The sequence below is a fragment of the Ruditapes philippinarum genome, unplaced genomic scaffold, assembly GCF_026571515.1.
Source record: "Ruditapes philippinarum isolate M1 unplaced genomic scaffold, ASM2657151v2 ctg1642_1_1_1_1, whole genome shotgun sequence".
Classification (NCBI taxonomy): Eukaryota; Metazoa; Mollusca; class Bivalvia; order Venerida; family Veneridae; genus Ruditapes; species Ruditapes philippinarum.
The window spans coordinates 173528-187950 of record NW_026861943.1 but is presented as its reverse complement, the minus strand read 5'-3'; the positions used below and the strand labels follow the sequence as shown (position 1 = coordinate 187950).

General features: G+C 37.6%; 1 protein-coding gene across 1 annotated transcript in view; it reads right to left on the bottom strand.

The window, feature by feature from the left end:
* Positions 1-14423, bottom strand: part of LOC132717438 (MAM and LDL-receptor class A domain-containing protein 2-like) — a 149806-nt gene that overhangs the window by 14060 nt on the left and 121323 nt on the right. The window contains 4 exon segments of the mRNA XM_060700908.1: positions 283-451; positions 937-1401; positions 3269-3420; positions 3769-14310. Of these exon segments, the coding sequence (XP_060556891.1) occupies positions 283-451; positions 937-1401; positions 3269-3420; positions 3769-14310 (11328 nt within the window).

Sequence of the window (14423 nt, the reverse complement as noted above, 5' to 3'; positions counted from 1 at the left end):
TTTCAAACAAAAGATAAGAAACTAACTGTTCACCCATTGAAGACTTTTAAATTCTTTTCAAATACATAATTATTGAACGTTTTTTATCAAAAAATACTGATAACTCAAGAGCTATAATATTTCCCTTAAGTAGATTACATTGTATTTTATTTCATTATTAACAATATGTAAAGAAGGTCAATTTTTCTAAAGCATTTGTCTTAATTTAATATTCAAGTGAAATAAAACTTCAGTGAACCAGTAGCAATTTCTCCAGTATGAAATTGTTTTATAACTACATACCTGCTTCTGTTCTAGATGTGTGGTCAACACTTGGTCCTGTTCCTAAAGTTGGTGTAGAGCCTTTAGCTAAAGTCCAATCAAAGTTATCATCTACAGCATTGGACCAGAAACTGCATATTTCATTTGTGAAGGAACACCTTCCTACATATGTTCGGTCACAAAATTGTGCCTAAAGATTCATGATAAAAAAAAATAATAAGGTCTTTTCAATGTATAATTAAAACTTGACTAATGTTGATTAACAACTGTATATCTGGATAGTCTCTAATTTTTTGCTATATTCGCTTGCAATGAATATCGCTAAAAAAAGACTCACTAAATTTTCCTTCAATTTAATAAGAAGATTTCAAGAATTTCTGAAACTTATTTTCGGAAAGGAAAACACACAAAAAGAAACATGTACAACAGAATTGTTAAAATTAGATTTGCTAAAATTAGATTACTGTAAAAATCACGAAATTTTCTGTTCGCCAAAATAACCTGATAAACGTTAAAAACAGTCTTACAAATTGTAAAGATGTGGAATTTAATTTGAACTACAATTTTTTTATTTTAAAATCAATAACATTTTAATATATGCAGTTTTTAAACTAACTAACAAACATAATAACTTAATATAATGACTTTAAAAAGTTGGTTTATAAGTAAACATACATTTTCATCAGAGTTGTCGCCACAGTCATCAGCGTAGTTACATTGAAGTTGTGGATCAATACAGTATTTGTTTTGGCAAGAAAACTGGTCGCTTCTACATGTTGGCTGCACTAAGGGTGGTAGGCAATCAACAAACTGAACCTTGTCAATGGATATTCCACCTGTAAAGCTTTTACCACGTCTAGCCTGAATTCCTACAACAACATTTGACTTTGCTCCAATGAAGACTACTGCCGGCTGCCAAAGTTTTCCTTTACCACCTGTTGTTTCCCAAAGCTGATTATTTGTACCTTGGGAAGATGTGTATACTATAAGTGAGTCCACTGATGGTCCATCCATATAATAAAAGAACTGAAGTTTACATTGTGGTCCCGTTCTTCCTATTTTGGGTGTATATAAGCTTACCGAATCTTGGAAGGATCCTCTAGAGCTGGTGGCATAAGCATACCATCCTGTGGGCTGCCGCTGTAATGATATAAATATTATTATTAAATCTTGAAAAGTATCTATTTTGTTATCTTTTAAATTCAGTCTTAAAAAATTAATTGTAGCATGATAAAATATTCTAGTATTTCAATTGTCTTGATTTAAACATGTTAAACTTTCCGATAACTCATGTCAATCGACTACAACTTATTGATAAATCACTTTACATTAACGTTTTACCCCATGAGCATATTGTGAAAAATGTCCAGTTTCGTTGAAAAGCCTCCTGTTACAAGTTCAAACTGCTATGAAACTATGAAAAATGCTTCAAAACTAATGAAACTGCACACAAATGTTGACTGGACCATAGCCCCTGTAACAACATGCTCAATTCTAAATTTTCTGTTACCATGGCAACGGGGGGACATCTCAAAATTGCAAAAAATCACTATTTTGCATTGTTTTTTTCCATCAAAATGATTTCAAAGTGCTGCAACTTCTCAATGAATTAAGATAGAGTAAAAGGCTTTTCAGCGTCTGTTACTAGTTACCCAAGGATTGACCTGAGGCCATTTTTAGCCTGTCACATGTCCAAAATTTTCTTGGCGATGAGGGGCCCCCCTTCACACCCCCCAAACAGAAGGGAGCACATCCCCCTTCTGGCAACCCCCTGATGTACCATTTTGATGGGGGCCGCTCCGAAAAAAGTGGTCACTTTTTTAACAACATTTCTCAAATGAAAGAAACAGTGTTTGGGGGTCTAAATAGGGCATTTTTTCACTGTCTTAGGCCTAAAAAAGAGAAGGGGGGGAGGGGGGGGCAAAAAGCCGTCAAAACACACTTATATCCTTTCGACGGCCATAGCGTGATAAAATGTACAGAAAAATCGACTTCTCAAAAGCCGGGCGCTATAGTCATAAGAAGGCTATAACGTAATAAACCGGTATAAAATTTTGGCTTCCTGAAAGCCACTACTGTTTTGTCGTAGGAAGGCCACCAAAATTTAGTTTTAAATGACTAAATTCTTAAAGTTTACCTTTCATTTATTTCATTCTGTTAAATGTTGTTCAAATAAAAACACCAAATATGTTAATTGTATAGTGCCCTTTATTGACAGATATAGTAAATGTTTAGATATACAGTACACTTTTTAATTAATGTGGTAATCAAATCGATATCAAAATTAATTGAAGAAAATCTTCTAAATGGTATAGTATTTTAAAATGCATTTATTGATACATCAAACGGAGTTTCTGTAAGCAGTTCTCTTATTTGAAACAAAAATGAGTTGAACTTACAAAATTCATGTTGAAAAGCATAATATCAATCACCCTTCCTGAGAAAAATTGATTTTCATTGATTTTCAATAATTACGTTTTAAAACGTTGTGGACGTTTTACTCAATAGGGTATTCTAATGGGCTATATCGGTAAATAACGTAAAATTTACCGTTTTAAAACGTTCAGAACTTGTTTTGAAAAACAAGGATTGTGAGTCTGTTTATTGCAGTTGAACGTTATATTAACAGTGTTATACGGTATGGCTTTGTTGTTTATCGTATCCAGTTGAACAGCCGTAGCGTAATATTTTGATTTTTCATAAACACATTAAAAAACCAGAATGTACGAAAAACGAGGTTTACACAAAATTCAAGTTTTACGCTGATTTACGCTACGGTTTCTAGAAAGGTATATTTTTGATACGTTTTTCTACGCTATGGACGTCAGGTCGTAAAATAAGACTAGCTTTCAGAAATAAAAAAATTCGATACGTTTTCTTACGCTTTGGCCGTCCTACGGGTATAGCGGATGGGCGTCGAAAGGATTTAAGGGAAAAGGTTAAAATTCCATTAAAAGGGATCAGATACCAGAATAAAACATCAGTTAATTCATGGTTATGACCTTACCTCTGAGGCATCACTTTTTGGACTATATGGAGAGTTCATAAATGTCTGAGCCGGTCCAAATTGCCAGGTAAACGAGTCTGGATTTGGGGCTGCTGCCTGCTGTACTGACCATCCACATGTATCCCCATTTTCAAATCCACATGTTATAGCCACTGTAAAATCACGAAAGAATAAACAGCTGCAATTATTCAATGGGTTAGAATAAAGGACAAGAGGGCCATGATGGCTTATGAGGAGATGTTGTTTTAAGTGTAAGTTACAAATGGATGCAGGATGAAAAGCAATTATTAAAAGCTCACCAGGTCACTTTGTGACAGGTGAACTAATAAAAGTTTTGAAGCAATTGCAACTAACTATCCTGTTGAAAATATTATGCAATTATGCCTTACAAATTTAGGTTTCTAAAAGTTTAAAATTAAAAACAGGGTCCATTTTACTTTTTAAGCATTTCATATACATGTATGAAGTGTAAAAGTATTTCAATACAAAAATAAACTTACCACAATTTTTTTCATCACTACTATCAGCACAATCATCTCTAAAATCACATACTCTTGTTGCATCTATACACTTAAGATCACTTCTGCATGTAAACTGTGAATTTGTACAGTTACTTCCAGGGATTGTTGTGGCAATTGTAGAAGGGGTTGTTACTGTTGTTGGGGGAGTTGGAAGTCGTGCTGAAGTAGGAACTCCACAACCTGGTGAAAATGACAAGTCATCAATAGCTACTCCACCCAGATCCAGATTTCCTGCTTTAGCCTCAATTATAACCTGGAATGATTGTGAAATCTTTAGCGGTACACTTATGCGCTGCCAGTATGGACCCTGTTCACCATTGACCTGATAGATAGCTTTAGTTGGTGCACCGGAGTTATATAATCTATAATAAACATTCACTGCATTGACATTTTGGCCATACATGTACAAGTAGAATACCATCTTGCAATCATTTTGAGCAGTAGATTGGAATGTACCAGCTAAAAGCCATGCCCTGCTTCCATAAGGACGATTTGAAGCATCAATATAAAGGTACTGCCCTTTCGTAGTCTCTTTTGTATGATCAAAAGGTGGTCCAGGGAAATAAGAAACATTTCTGTTGGAAGATGAAAGTGTCCAGTCAAACTCATCATCAGATGTTGATTGTCTGATATAGCTACCAATTCCATTTTCAAAGTTGCTTTGTAAGTAGCCATTGCAACTGATCTCATCACTACCGTCTCCACAATCATTATTCATGTCACACTTCATATGTATGCCGATGCATGCTTTATTTGCACAGGTAAATTGATTTGGTAAGCATTGTGCTTGAGGTTTGGGAGGTACGCAGTCAAGGAACCTGATATCATCAATAGCAGATTGTCCATTGTAAGCACCTGAAGTTTTTTGGATTTCTACCAAAAATGATCCACTATGTTTACCAAGACCAACTGTTACAGTTTTCCAGCCTGCTCCACTAATGCCTAGTCTATGCCAAAGTGGTATTGGTACTGATCCGGCTTCTTCAACTCTTAAAAACATTTGTCCAACATCTTGTCCATTAAGATAATATGCAAACTGAATCTTGCACTCCTTACTTGCCGAATAAAGAATAGGACTTGTTATTTGTGCAATTTTACCTTGTGTATTTCCATTTGTAGTGTCCTGAACAAACATGAAGAAACCATTCTGAGTCCTTCGTGTATTATCGATTGGTGGAGCATATTTCATCATACCAGATGCTGCTGCAAGGGCTCCACTAGACCTTCTCCAATCAAAGCCATCAATTATATCCTCAGCCCAACCACATTGATCACTTTCAAAAGAGCATGGTTGCGGACATCGTGATTCGTCAGAGCCGTCAGTACAATCATTTATTCCATTGCAGGCTTTTGTAACAGAAATGCACTGGCCATTGTTACATGTATACTGACCAATTGGGCATGGCTTTGGTGTTGATCCTGAGAGATGAGGTGCTGTCTGGAATGTGTAAGGAGCTGCTGAAGTTGGGGTTCCACACCCTGGTGTGAATGATACATCATCTATAGCAATATCACCATTGTATCCAACACCAATAACACCCTCTATTATAACTTGGTAACTTGTCTGGGCATTAAATGTAACCGACTGTCTGATCCAACTATTTCCATGTGTGCCATTTACACTTGACTTCATGACCATGCCAGTGTTTAATGAAAACATGTAAACATTTAGATTTCCAACATTAATACCATACATGTGGTACCAAAATCTCATGGCACATACTCCTGCTGGTTTTGGAAGGCTAAATGAAATCCTAGCTATGTCTCCTTGTTTTCGTGGTTGTGATGATTCAATATAAAGGTAAAATCCACTAGCTGTGCCTGAAGTGTGGTCTGAGGATGGTCCAGTGCCATATGAAGATGTTGGACCACGATGTCTTTGCCAATCAAATTGGTCATTTGTTAGTTGTTGCCATCCGCAAAGCCCAAATTCAAAATCACACATGTTATAACCAGAGCATGTTGCCATATTTTCATCACTTCCATCACAGCAGTCAGGTTGATAGTCACATTTCTGTGTTTCAGGTACACAATGACCACTAGCACATGTAAATTGTCCCATCATGCAGCTACTAGAGGCAGGTGGTGCAGGGTATTCACAATTTTTGAACTGCAAGTCATCTATAGCTATAAAACCTTGTGGATTGCCAAAGGATCCTAAGGAAGTTGTTTCTATAATTATCTGAAAGCTTGCGGCACATATTGGCAATGAAACCTGTGCAAATTGCCAAGTATCTTGGTTTGCATTCATAGCATTTCCAGCTATGCTCCATAGTTTAATTAAACGTATCTTTCTTAGGTAAACATTGATATTTGAAAATTCATTTCCATGAACATTATACCAGAATGTAAAATTGCAAGTTTTGCCTGCTTGGTTATATAATGGGCTGACGAACTTGGATGTATATTTAGATGTAGACGTGACCTTACCTGTTGTAAAAGCAAACTTTCCAGATGCTGTCAATGTAGTATGGTCTTGGGAAGGACCAGTATTTTGGCTAGGATTGCCATTTGAGTTTATTGTCCAGTTAAAATTATTATTTGCATCGTTTTGCCAATATTGCAAGGTTCCATCTTCAAAATTAGTAAGAATTGGACATTGAGATTCATCTGAGCCGTCATCGCAATCTTGTCGGAAATTGCAGAAAGCACTTGATGGAAGACATTTACCGCTTTTACATGGGCGCTTACCAGCACCACAAACTGAAGGTGTAGTTAGTGCAACAGGGAGTGTGGCTTCTGCAGAAATAATGTGGCAGTCTGGGGTGAACGATATGTCATCAAGTCCAATATCACCTTTGTAGCCATTACCAACTATGCCTTCAATGAGAACTCTGAATGGAGCTTCACTTGTCAGAGGAATATCTGCTCTATTCCATGAATCACCTTGTTGGCCTGTCATATTCCAAGCAATGACCATTGGTCCAAGTTCAAACTGCTCTGTATATATATTTAATGAATTCACATTTACGCCATACATATGGTAAAAAAATCTCATTCGACAAAGACCAGAATTACTGGTTTGGAAAACTGGACTATAAAGTAATGCCCTGTCACCTCTTTTTCGAGGTGAAGATGTTTCAATGTAAATGTAGTGTCCAGTAAGATTCCCGAATGTGTGATCTAATCTTGGACCAGTGCCAACTGTTGTTGTACCTCCCGACTTCCAAGTCCAATCAAAGTCATCTCCACTGGCTTGTATCCAGTTGCAAATGTCATTCTCAAAGTTGCACCTCTCAGTATATCTTGAGCATGATGTTTCATCTGAATTGTCACTACAGTCATTTGACCAGTCACAAACAAGGTTCTTATCAATGCAAGACTTTCTAGCACAAGTAAATTGATTGGAGTTACATTTTCCCGTGGCAGGTTTCACTGCACAATTATTGAACTGAACGTCATCGATTGCCATATCTCCTGTCTGCAGATGTTTCACAGCTTCGAACACAAGCCTGTAGCCCGGAGATCTTGACTGAAGTTTGACATTAGCAACTTGCCATGAATTATTTTGCGTGTTTGCAGACCATAGCAATATTCTTCCTGCTGGGTTAGTGGCCTGTATGTTAGGTGGAATCAAATATAATCTTAGGAATCCTCCTAAATCACCTTTTTTATGATAGGCAAATTGAATTTCACATGTGGAGGCTAGATTTCCATACACTGGTGAAACTAAATCAGCATTTCCTAAGAAATTCCCTTTCCCAGAATCAATAAACATATAGTTTCCAACCTTATTTGGACCGTATGTATGGTCTGATGATGGACCAGAAACAGGTGATGGTGTAGATCCATTATGTCTTTCCCAAGCATATTTTCCAGAGCTCATATCTTGCCAGCCACACAGTCCATTTTCAAAGTTACACTGCCCACAGTTAGATTCATCAGATCCATCTGAACAAAAGTTTATAAAGTCACATACATTTGATAATGGTACACACTGCTGCCCATTGGCACAAGGTTGTTTTCCAGAACCACAAGGGTTAGGTGGAGTAGGATGTGGAACTATGTCTGTTGGAACCGATCCAGAAAATATTTTACAAGCTGGTGTAAAACTGATATCATCTATAGCTATGTCCCCATGATAACTGTTACCAACAGTTGCTTCAATCACAATTTGAACAGGTTTGCTGTTATAGATAGAAACTTCACTTCTTGCAAAGTAATCCCCAACAGGCCCACGCCTTCCCCATAAACGTTTTAACTGTCCATTTACCTCTGTCCTTGAATATATCATTAATGTTGAAACATCTGCACCATACATTTCGTAGTAAAATCGCATTATGCAAAACTGTGAACTTGAGTTTGCTGAAATAAAAGGACTTACAAGTCTTGCCTTTTGACCTGGCTTTCTTGGTGCGGAAGTTTCTATATAGAGGTAGTGCCCGTTAGCTCGATTAAGCGTATGGTCTCTTGACGGTCCAGTTGCTAAAGAATTTGTTTGACCTGCATGGCGTGTCCAGTCAAAATCATCAGTTTGATCTTGTGAAAAGAAGCAAAAACCCTGTTCAAATGTACATTTACGATAATGAAGTCCTGAACAGTTCTTTTCATCAGAACGATCTCCACAGTCATCTGAAATGTCACACAATTGTGATTTGCTGATACATATTCCAGTATTGCACCTGAATTGACTTGATGTACATGTTGGCTGTGTAATTGGGTAGCCACAACTCTGGAATTTTATGTCATCAATAGATATATCTCCACGAGTGGAATATGATCGTTTTGCAGATATAACAACATTAAAATTGTCTCTAACTCGACCAATATAAGCAGTTCCTTTCCTCCAAACATTCTTCTGGTCTCCATTTAAGTAGAATACTTGAGTATATGTGTAACCTTGTTGAATTTGTACTTTTAATGTTCCAATATTTGTTCCGTACATGTGATAATAAAACTGCATTTCACAAGTTGCAGAGGCTTGTTTTAATTGTGGACTTACATATTTAGCTGTTGTTATACTTGATCCGTTTGCTGCATCAACATAGATATAGTGCCCATTTGGTCCTAGTGTTGTGTGATCGATTAACGGTCCTGTGTCATCAGTTGGTTTATTTCCACTGCCAGTCTTCCATTGAAATTGTGTGTTGTTAGCATTTGTCCATTTGCACGTTCCATTTTCAAAATTACAATTATATCCACAAGTTTTTTCATCACTTCCATCAAAACAATCCAAATTGAAGTCACAAACTTTATTACTACTTACACATTTACCTCCACAAGACACTGCACATGGATTTGGTGTTGTAATTTGGTGACCATCACAGAAACCAGGAGTTACTACAATATCATCAAGAGCTATATCAGAGTTATAGGAACTTCCACGTATTGCCTCAAATACTATTCTGTAGTTTGCCCCTGGGTCTATAACCTGGACTTGATCTTGATTCCAGTTTGGACCTTGATTTCCTGTCTTTTTCCAAACATTTGTTTGAGTTAAGCCAGTGTTGTATGGCCAAACATTTACATTCAGAGTACCCATTCCTACACCATTCATGTTATACCAAAATGAAACACACATATTTGTATTATTAGCATATGTGCTAGAGACTAACCACGCCTTATCACCTTGTTTCCTAGGTGAAGATGCTTCTATATACAGATATGTTCCGTAAGCAGTTTTTAATGTATGATCAGTGCTAGGACCTGTGCCAGCACTCATAGTGCTCCCTTGTGTTCTTTCCCAGTCAAAGTTATCTCCACCATTAGCATTAACCCAATCACATAGATCTGTCTCAAAGTTGCATGAGCCTGGAGACGGACATGCTCCTGATGCAAGATTAATGTCGTCAATAGCAATGTCACTATGGTAACCTTGTCCAATTACACCTTCAAATGAGAGTTGGTATCCTGCAAAGCTTGAAACAGTAACTTGAGCTTTACGCCATTTAATTCCTTGATTTCCAGATAATGTCCATATAGCTTGACCTCTTACAGACCTAATCTTCTTATACACATTCAATGTACCAATTTGATTTCCATTCATACTGTACCAGAAAGTTAAACAAGCACCAGATGACCCTGTTGGATTAAAGGCGGGACTATCTATTCTTGCCTTGTCTCCTGGATGCTGGGGTGATGATGATTCTATGTATATATAATGTCCAGAACTAGTTCCTTCTGTGTGGTCAGTTGTAGGTCCGGTTCCTGTTGTACCAGTTGTGCCAGAATGAAGCGACCAATCAAACTGATCTGTGGTGTCTTGAGCAAAACCACAAAAGCCGTCTTCAAAATCGCATGTTGTTTTTGGTGGACAATAACCGGCATTAGAACTAAGATCGTCAATAGCAATATCACCATCAAATCTTAATCCTGCTAACCCTTCAATTACAATCTGTGTTTGTCCCGGTTGACCTATATATGTCTGTCCGTATTTCCAGCCTAATCCCTTATTTCCTGATTTAGTCCACAAGAGAGTTTTCTGTGAAGCCTTTTGTGCATAGATATTGAGCGTATTTACATTTGCACCATACATGTTGTACCAGAACTTGAAACAGAGACCAGAAGAACCAATATTCTGACTTTTACTGATTAACCTGGCTGATTGGTTTGCTGCTTGCCCTGATACCTCAATATACATGTAATGTCCGGCAGTATTTTGAAGGGTATGATCTGTTGTTGGCCCTGTATTCCTGGTTAAAGTTGATCCTGTGTGTGTTGACCAATCAAAATTGTCTGACTTGTCTTGTGCCCAGTTACAAAGTCCAATTTCAAAATTACAGTCTAAGCTAGATGGAGGATACGAAGCAGGAGAAGAACCAACAGGATTTTTTGTAGGTGCTACTGTTACTTGAGAGCATGATGTTTGTGATAATTGAACATCATCAATTGCAATATCGCCCGTATAATTTCCACCACGAACTCCTTCAATCACGACAATATACTGGCTGTTACTTGGGACGTTCACCAATGCATATTTCCAAACATTCCCATGATTTCCGCTGCTTGACCATTTTAAAGTTTTAGTAGAAACAGTGGTTTTCTTGGTATAAACATTTAAGGATCCAATTCCTGCACCATACATATGATACCAAAATGACACGCAAGCAGCAGCACTTGGATCCTGATAGTCACTAACAAGCCATGCTTTCTCTCCAGCTTTTCTATTTCGCCCAGATGTTTCAATAAACATATAATGTCCCTGTGAAGTTCCAAATGTATGATCAACTTTAGGTCCTGTAATTGCACTAGGTGTACCTCCATTATCTCTTTGCCAATCAAAGTCATCCCCGCTTAAAGAATTTGCCCACTGACATGTGTCAATTTCAAAGTCACAAAAATCCTGCGGAGGACAAGCTCCTGAAATCATTTCCAGATCATCAATAGCAATGTCTCCTGTGAACCCATTTCCTTTGTACCCTATAATCTCTAATGTATATGGCCTACCGTTGGAAGTAACTGTAACACGCCCTCGCCTCCACACATTGCCATGGTCACCACTTCTTAGCCAAATCTCTTTTGTGCTTGTTACTGCACCTTGATTGTTTTGGTGAATGACTAATCTTCCAATTGTTGCTCCATACATATGATACCAAAATGTAAAGCACTGTGTAGCGATACTTGTAAAAGCAGGACTCACTAAAGAGGCTCTGTCCCCTGATCTTCTTGGAGCAGATGTTTCAATATAAGCATAGTAACCTGAATCAGAGCCGAATGTATGATCAAAATGTGGTCCAGTATTCTTTGATGATGTACCATTTCTAGATCTAAGCCAATCAAAATTGTCTGCTTTAGATTGTGTCCAGCTGCAAAAGTTTGTTTGGAAGTCACAGCTAGGATCTGGTGGACATGGTCCGGTTGAAAGTGATATATCATCTATTGCAATATCTCCTTGGTATCCAGTACCAACAATGCCAACAAAATTTAATGTGTAGTCCACACTTGAAACTACTGTTCTCTGTGCTTTCTTCCACATATCACCCTGAGAAGATGATTTTGACCAGAAAAGTGTTCTGTTGTATTTTGATTGCATGTATAAATTCAAAGAGCCTATAGATGGTCCAAACATATGATACCAAAAAGACAAACAACTTCCAATGGGACTAGTTGGTGAAAGAACTGGTGATGAAAGCTGTGCTTTGTCACCTCTACGTCTTGGAGAGGAAGTTTCTATGTATACATATGATCCTTGTCCTGAGGTATGGTCACTATGTGGCCCTGTCCCTACAGACTTTGTAGTACCATTATTCCGTAACCAATCAAATTGATCACTAAGAGCATTGGTCCAGGAACAGAGGTTTGCATCAAAATTACATGAAACTGTTGGTGGAGGTGTACCAGGATTACAATTCTGGAAAAATATGTCATCTATAGCAACATCTGCAGTACTTGATGCAGCAAAACCCTTAACAGGAAGTGCCTCAAACCTTATGTGATATCCTTTTGCTACCATACCAAATTTTTGACCAATATATACAACTGCTTTTGTCCATGATGTTCCTTGAGATCTTGTTGTACTCCATAATGTGGTAACAGAACCATTTATGTATGCTGTAACTGATAGGGAACCAGTATTTGCTCCATTAATATTGTAATAGAAGCTCATTTGACATGTTGCAGAAGACTTTGGAAGTGGTGGACTAGAAAATACAGCCTTATCATAAAATACGCCATTTGATCCTTTAACAAATGCATAATGTCCAAGTCCTGTATGAAGAGTGTTGTCATTGCTTGGACCTACATTGTTAGCAGCTATGTCTCTTGTCCAAGAATATCTTCCGGAACTTATATCACGCCAATTACATGAATCTACTTCAAATGTGCACGGCCCACAGTTAATCTCATCAGAACCATCAAAGCAATCATTTTTGAAGTCACAAACTTTTGACATTGAAATACACTTACTTGCTGGACACTGAAAACTACCCGCACCACAAGTTGGACTCTGAGTTGTTAAACCAGAAGCTGGAACACTAAATTGTGGTGGGAAAAGAGCTGTTGACCTTACACATCCAGATGTAAAAACTGTGTCATCAATTGCTATATCTCCGTAAAAAGATGATCCACGTACCCCTTCAACTATTATTTCAAAAGGCTTATTATAAATCAATTGCAGTGACGTTCTTACCCAAACATTTGGCTGAGATCCAGATTTACTCCAGATGTTGGTAACTGACAGATCTTGCTGTCTTACATAAACATTAAGTGTTCCAATTGATCGTCCATACATATTGTAGTAAAAGTTGAAATAACATCCTGGTGATGACTTTGTTGCTTGATAGACAGGAGAAACTAATCGAGCTGTATCTCCCTGTTTTCTAGGAGATGAGGTTTCAATGTATATATAATATCCTGTGACAAGTCCAGTAGTGTGATCACGGGAAGGACCTGTATTAATTGTTGTAGTTTTACCAGCTTTTCTTGTCCAATCAAAATTATCACCTTTATCCTGCGTCCAGAAACAGATGGAATTTGAAAATTCACATCGAGAATAAGTAGCGCAGAGTGAAGCCCTTTCATCACTTCCATCACCACAATCATCAGTAAAGTCACACACACGAGGGTTATCAATACATACGTTATTACTACAATGAAATTGTGTTGAGGAACATGATGTCTGAGGTTGGGGAGGAGCACAATTTGTAAAATTAAAATCATCAACTGCAATATCACCAATTACTGAGTAACTTCTCTTTGCTTGAATAAGAAGTTCAAATGGCTGGTTAATACGTCCAATATCAACCACACCCTTCTTCCACACATTTCCTTGATTTCTAGACAGTGACCATAAGTTGGTTATCTGAGCTCCTACTTTGCTTGATACAGATAGAAGCCCTATACTGCTGCCATACATGTGATACCAGAATGTGAACTGACATGTTGCTGCTGCCTGTTGAAGAATTGGTGTCTGGAGTGTAGCTAGGGCACTTGTCCCTCCATTACTGGCATCCACATACAAATAGTAGCCTCGTGTACTTCCTGTTGTATGATCAAAACGAGGACCAGTATTATTTGTTGGTGTTCCATCATTATCTAGCTGCCAGCGGAAGGAACCTGGACTGACATCTGTGTTACCACAGAGATTATAATTGGAAGAGTCGAAATTACACGATCCACAATTAGCTTCATCTGCTCCATTACTACAATCCTGTTTGAAGTCACACACTTTATTGGCTGCTATCGGTGTACTCCCGGTGCCACCACAGCTAAATGTAGGCGGTGTTACTGTCGTACTTGGGCACGGTCCATATGTGAGAGAGAGATCATCTAAAGCAATGTCACCTTTATAACCATTTCCAATGACAGCTTCCATAATGATTGAGAATTGTGTTTGAGAGGATATTGGTGCATAGCCTTGTTTCCATCCCTGTTGTTGATCTCCACTTAAAGTGAAAATTTTGTTCAATGGAGATTGGTTTAGTATTTGCTGTGTGTATATGTTAAGACTACCAATGTCACTTCCGTACATATTATACCAAAAATTAAAACAACTGGATGTCGTTGGGTCAAAATATTGTGACCTTAGCCTTGCTTTGTCTGAGTTCTTTCGTGGAGATGATGACTCAATGTAAATGTAATAACCTAAAATGAAAAATACTTTGAATTTATCACTTTATTTATAAATTATCACAGAGAAAGGAATTTGGATATGCATTTAATTTACTTATAACACAGTCCATTTCATGCAAAATTTA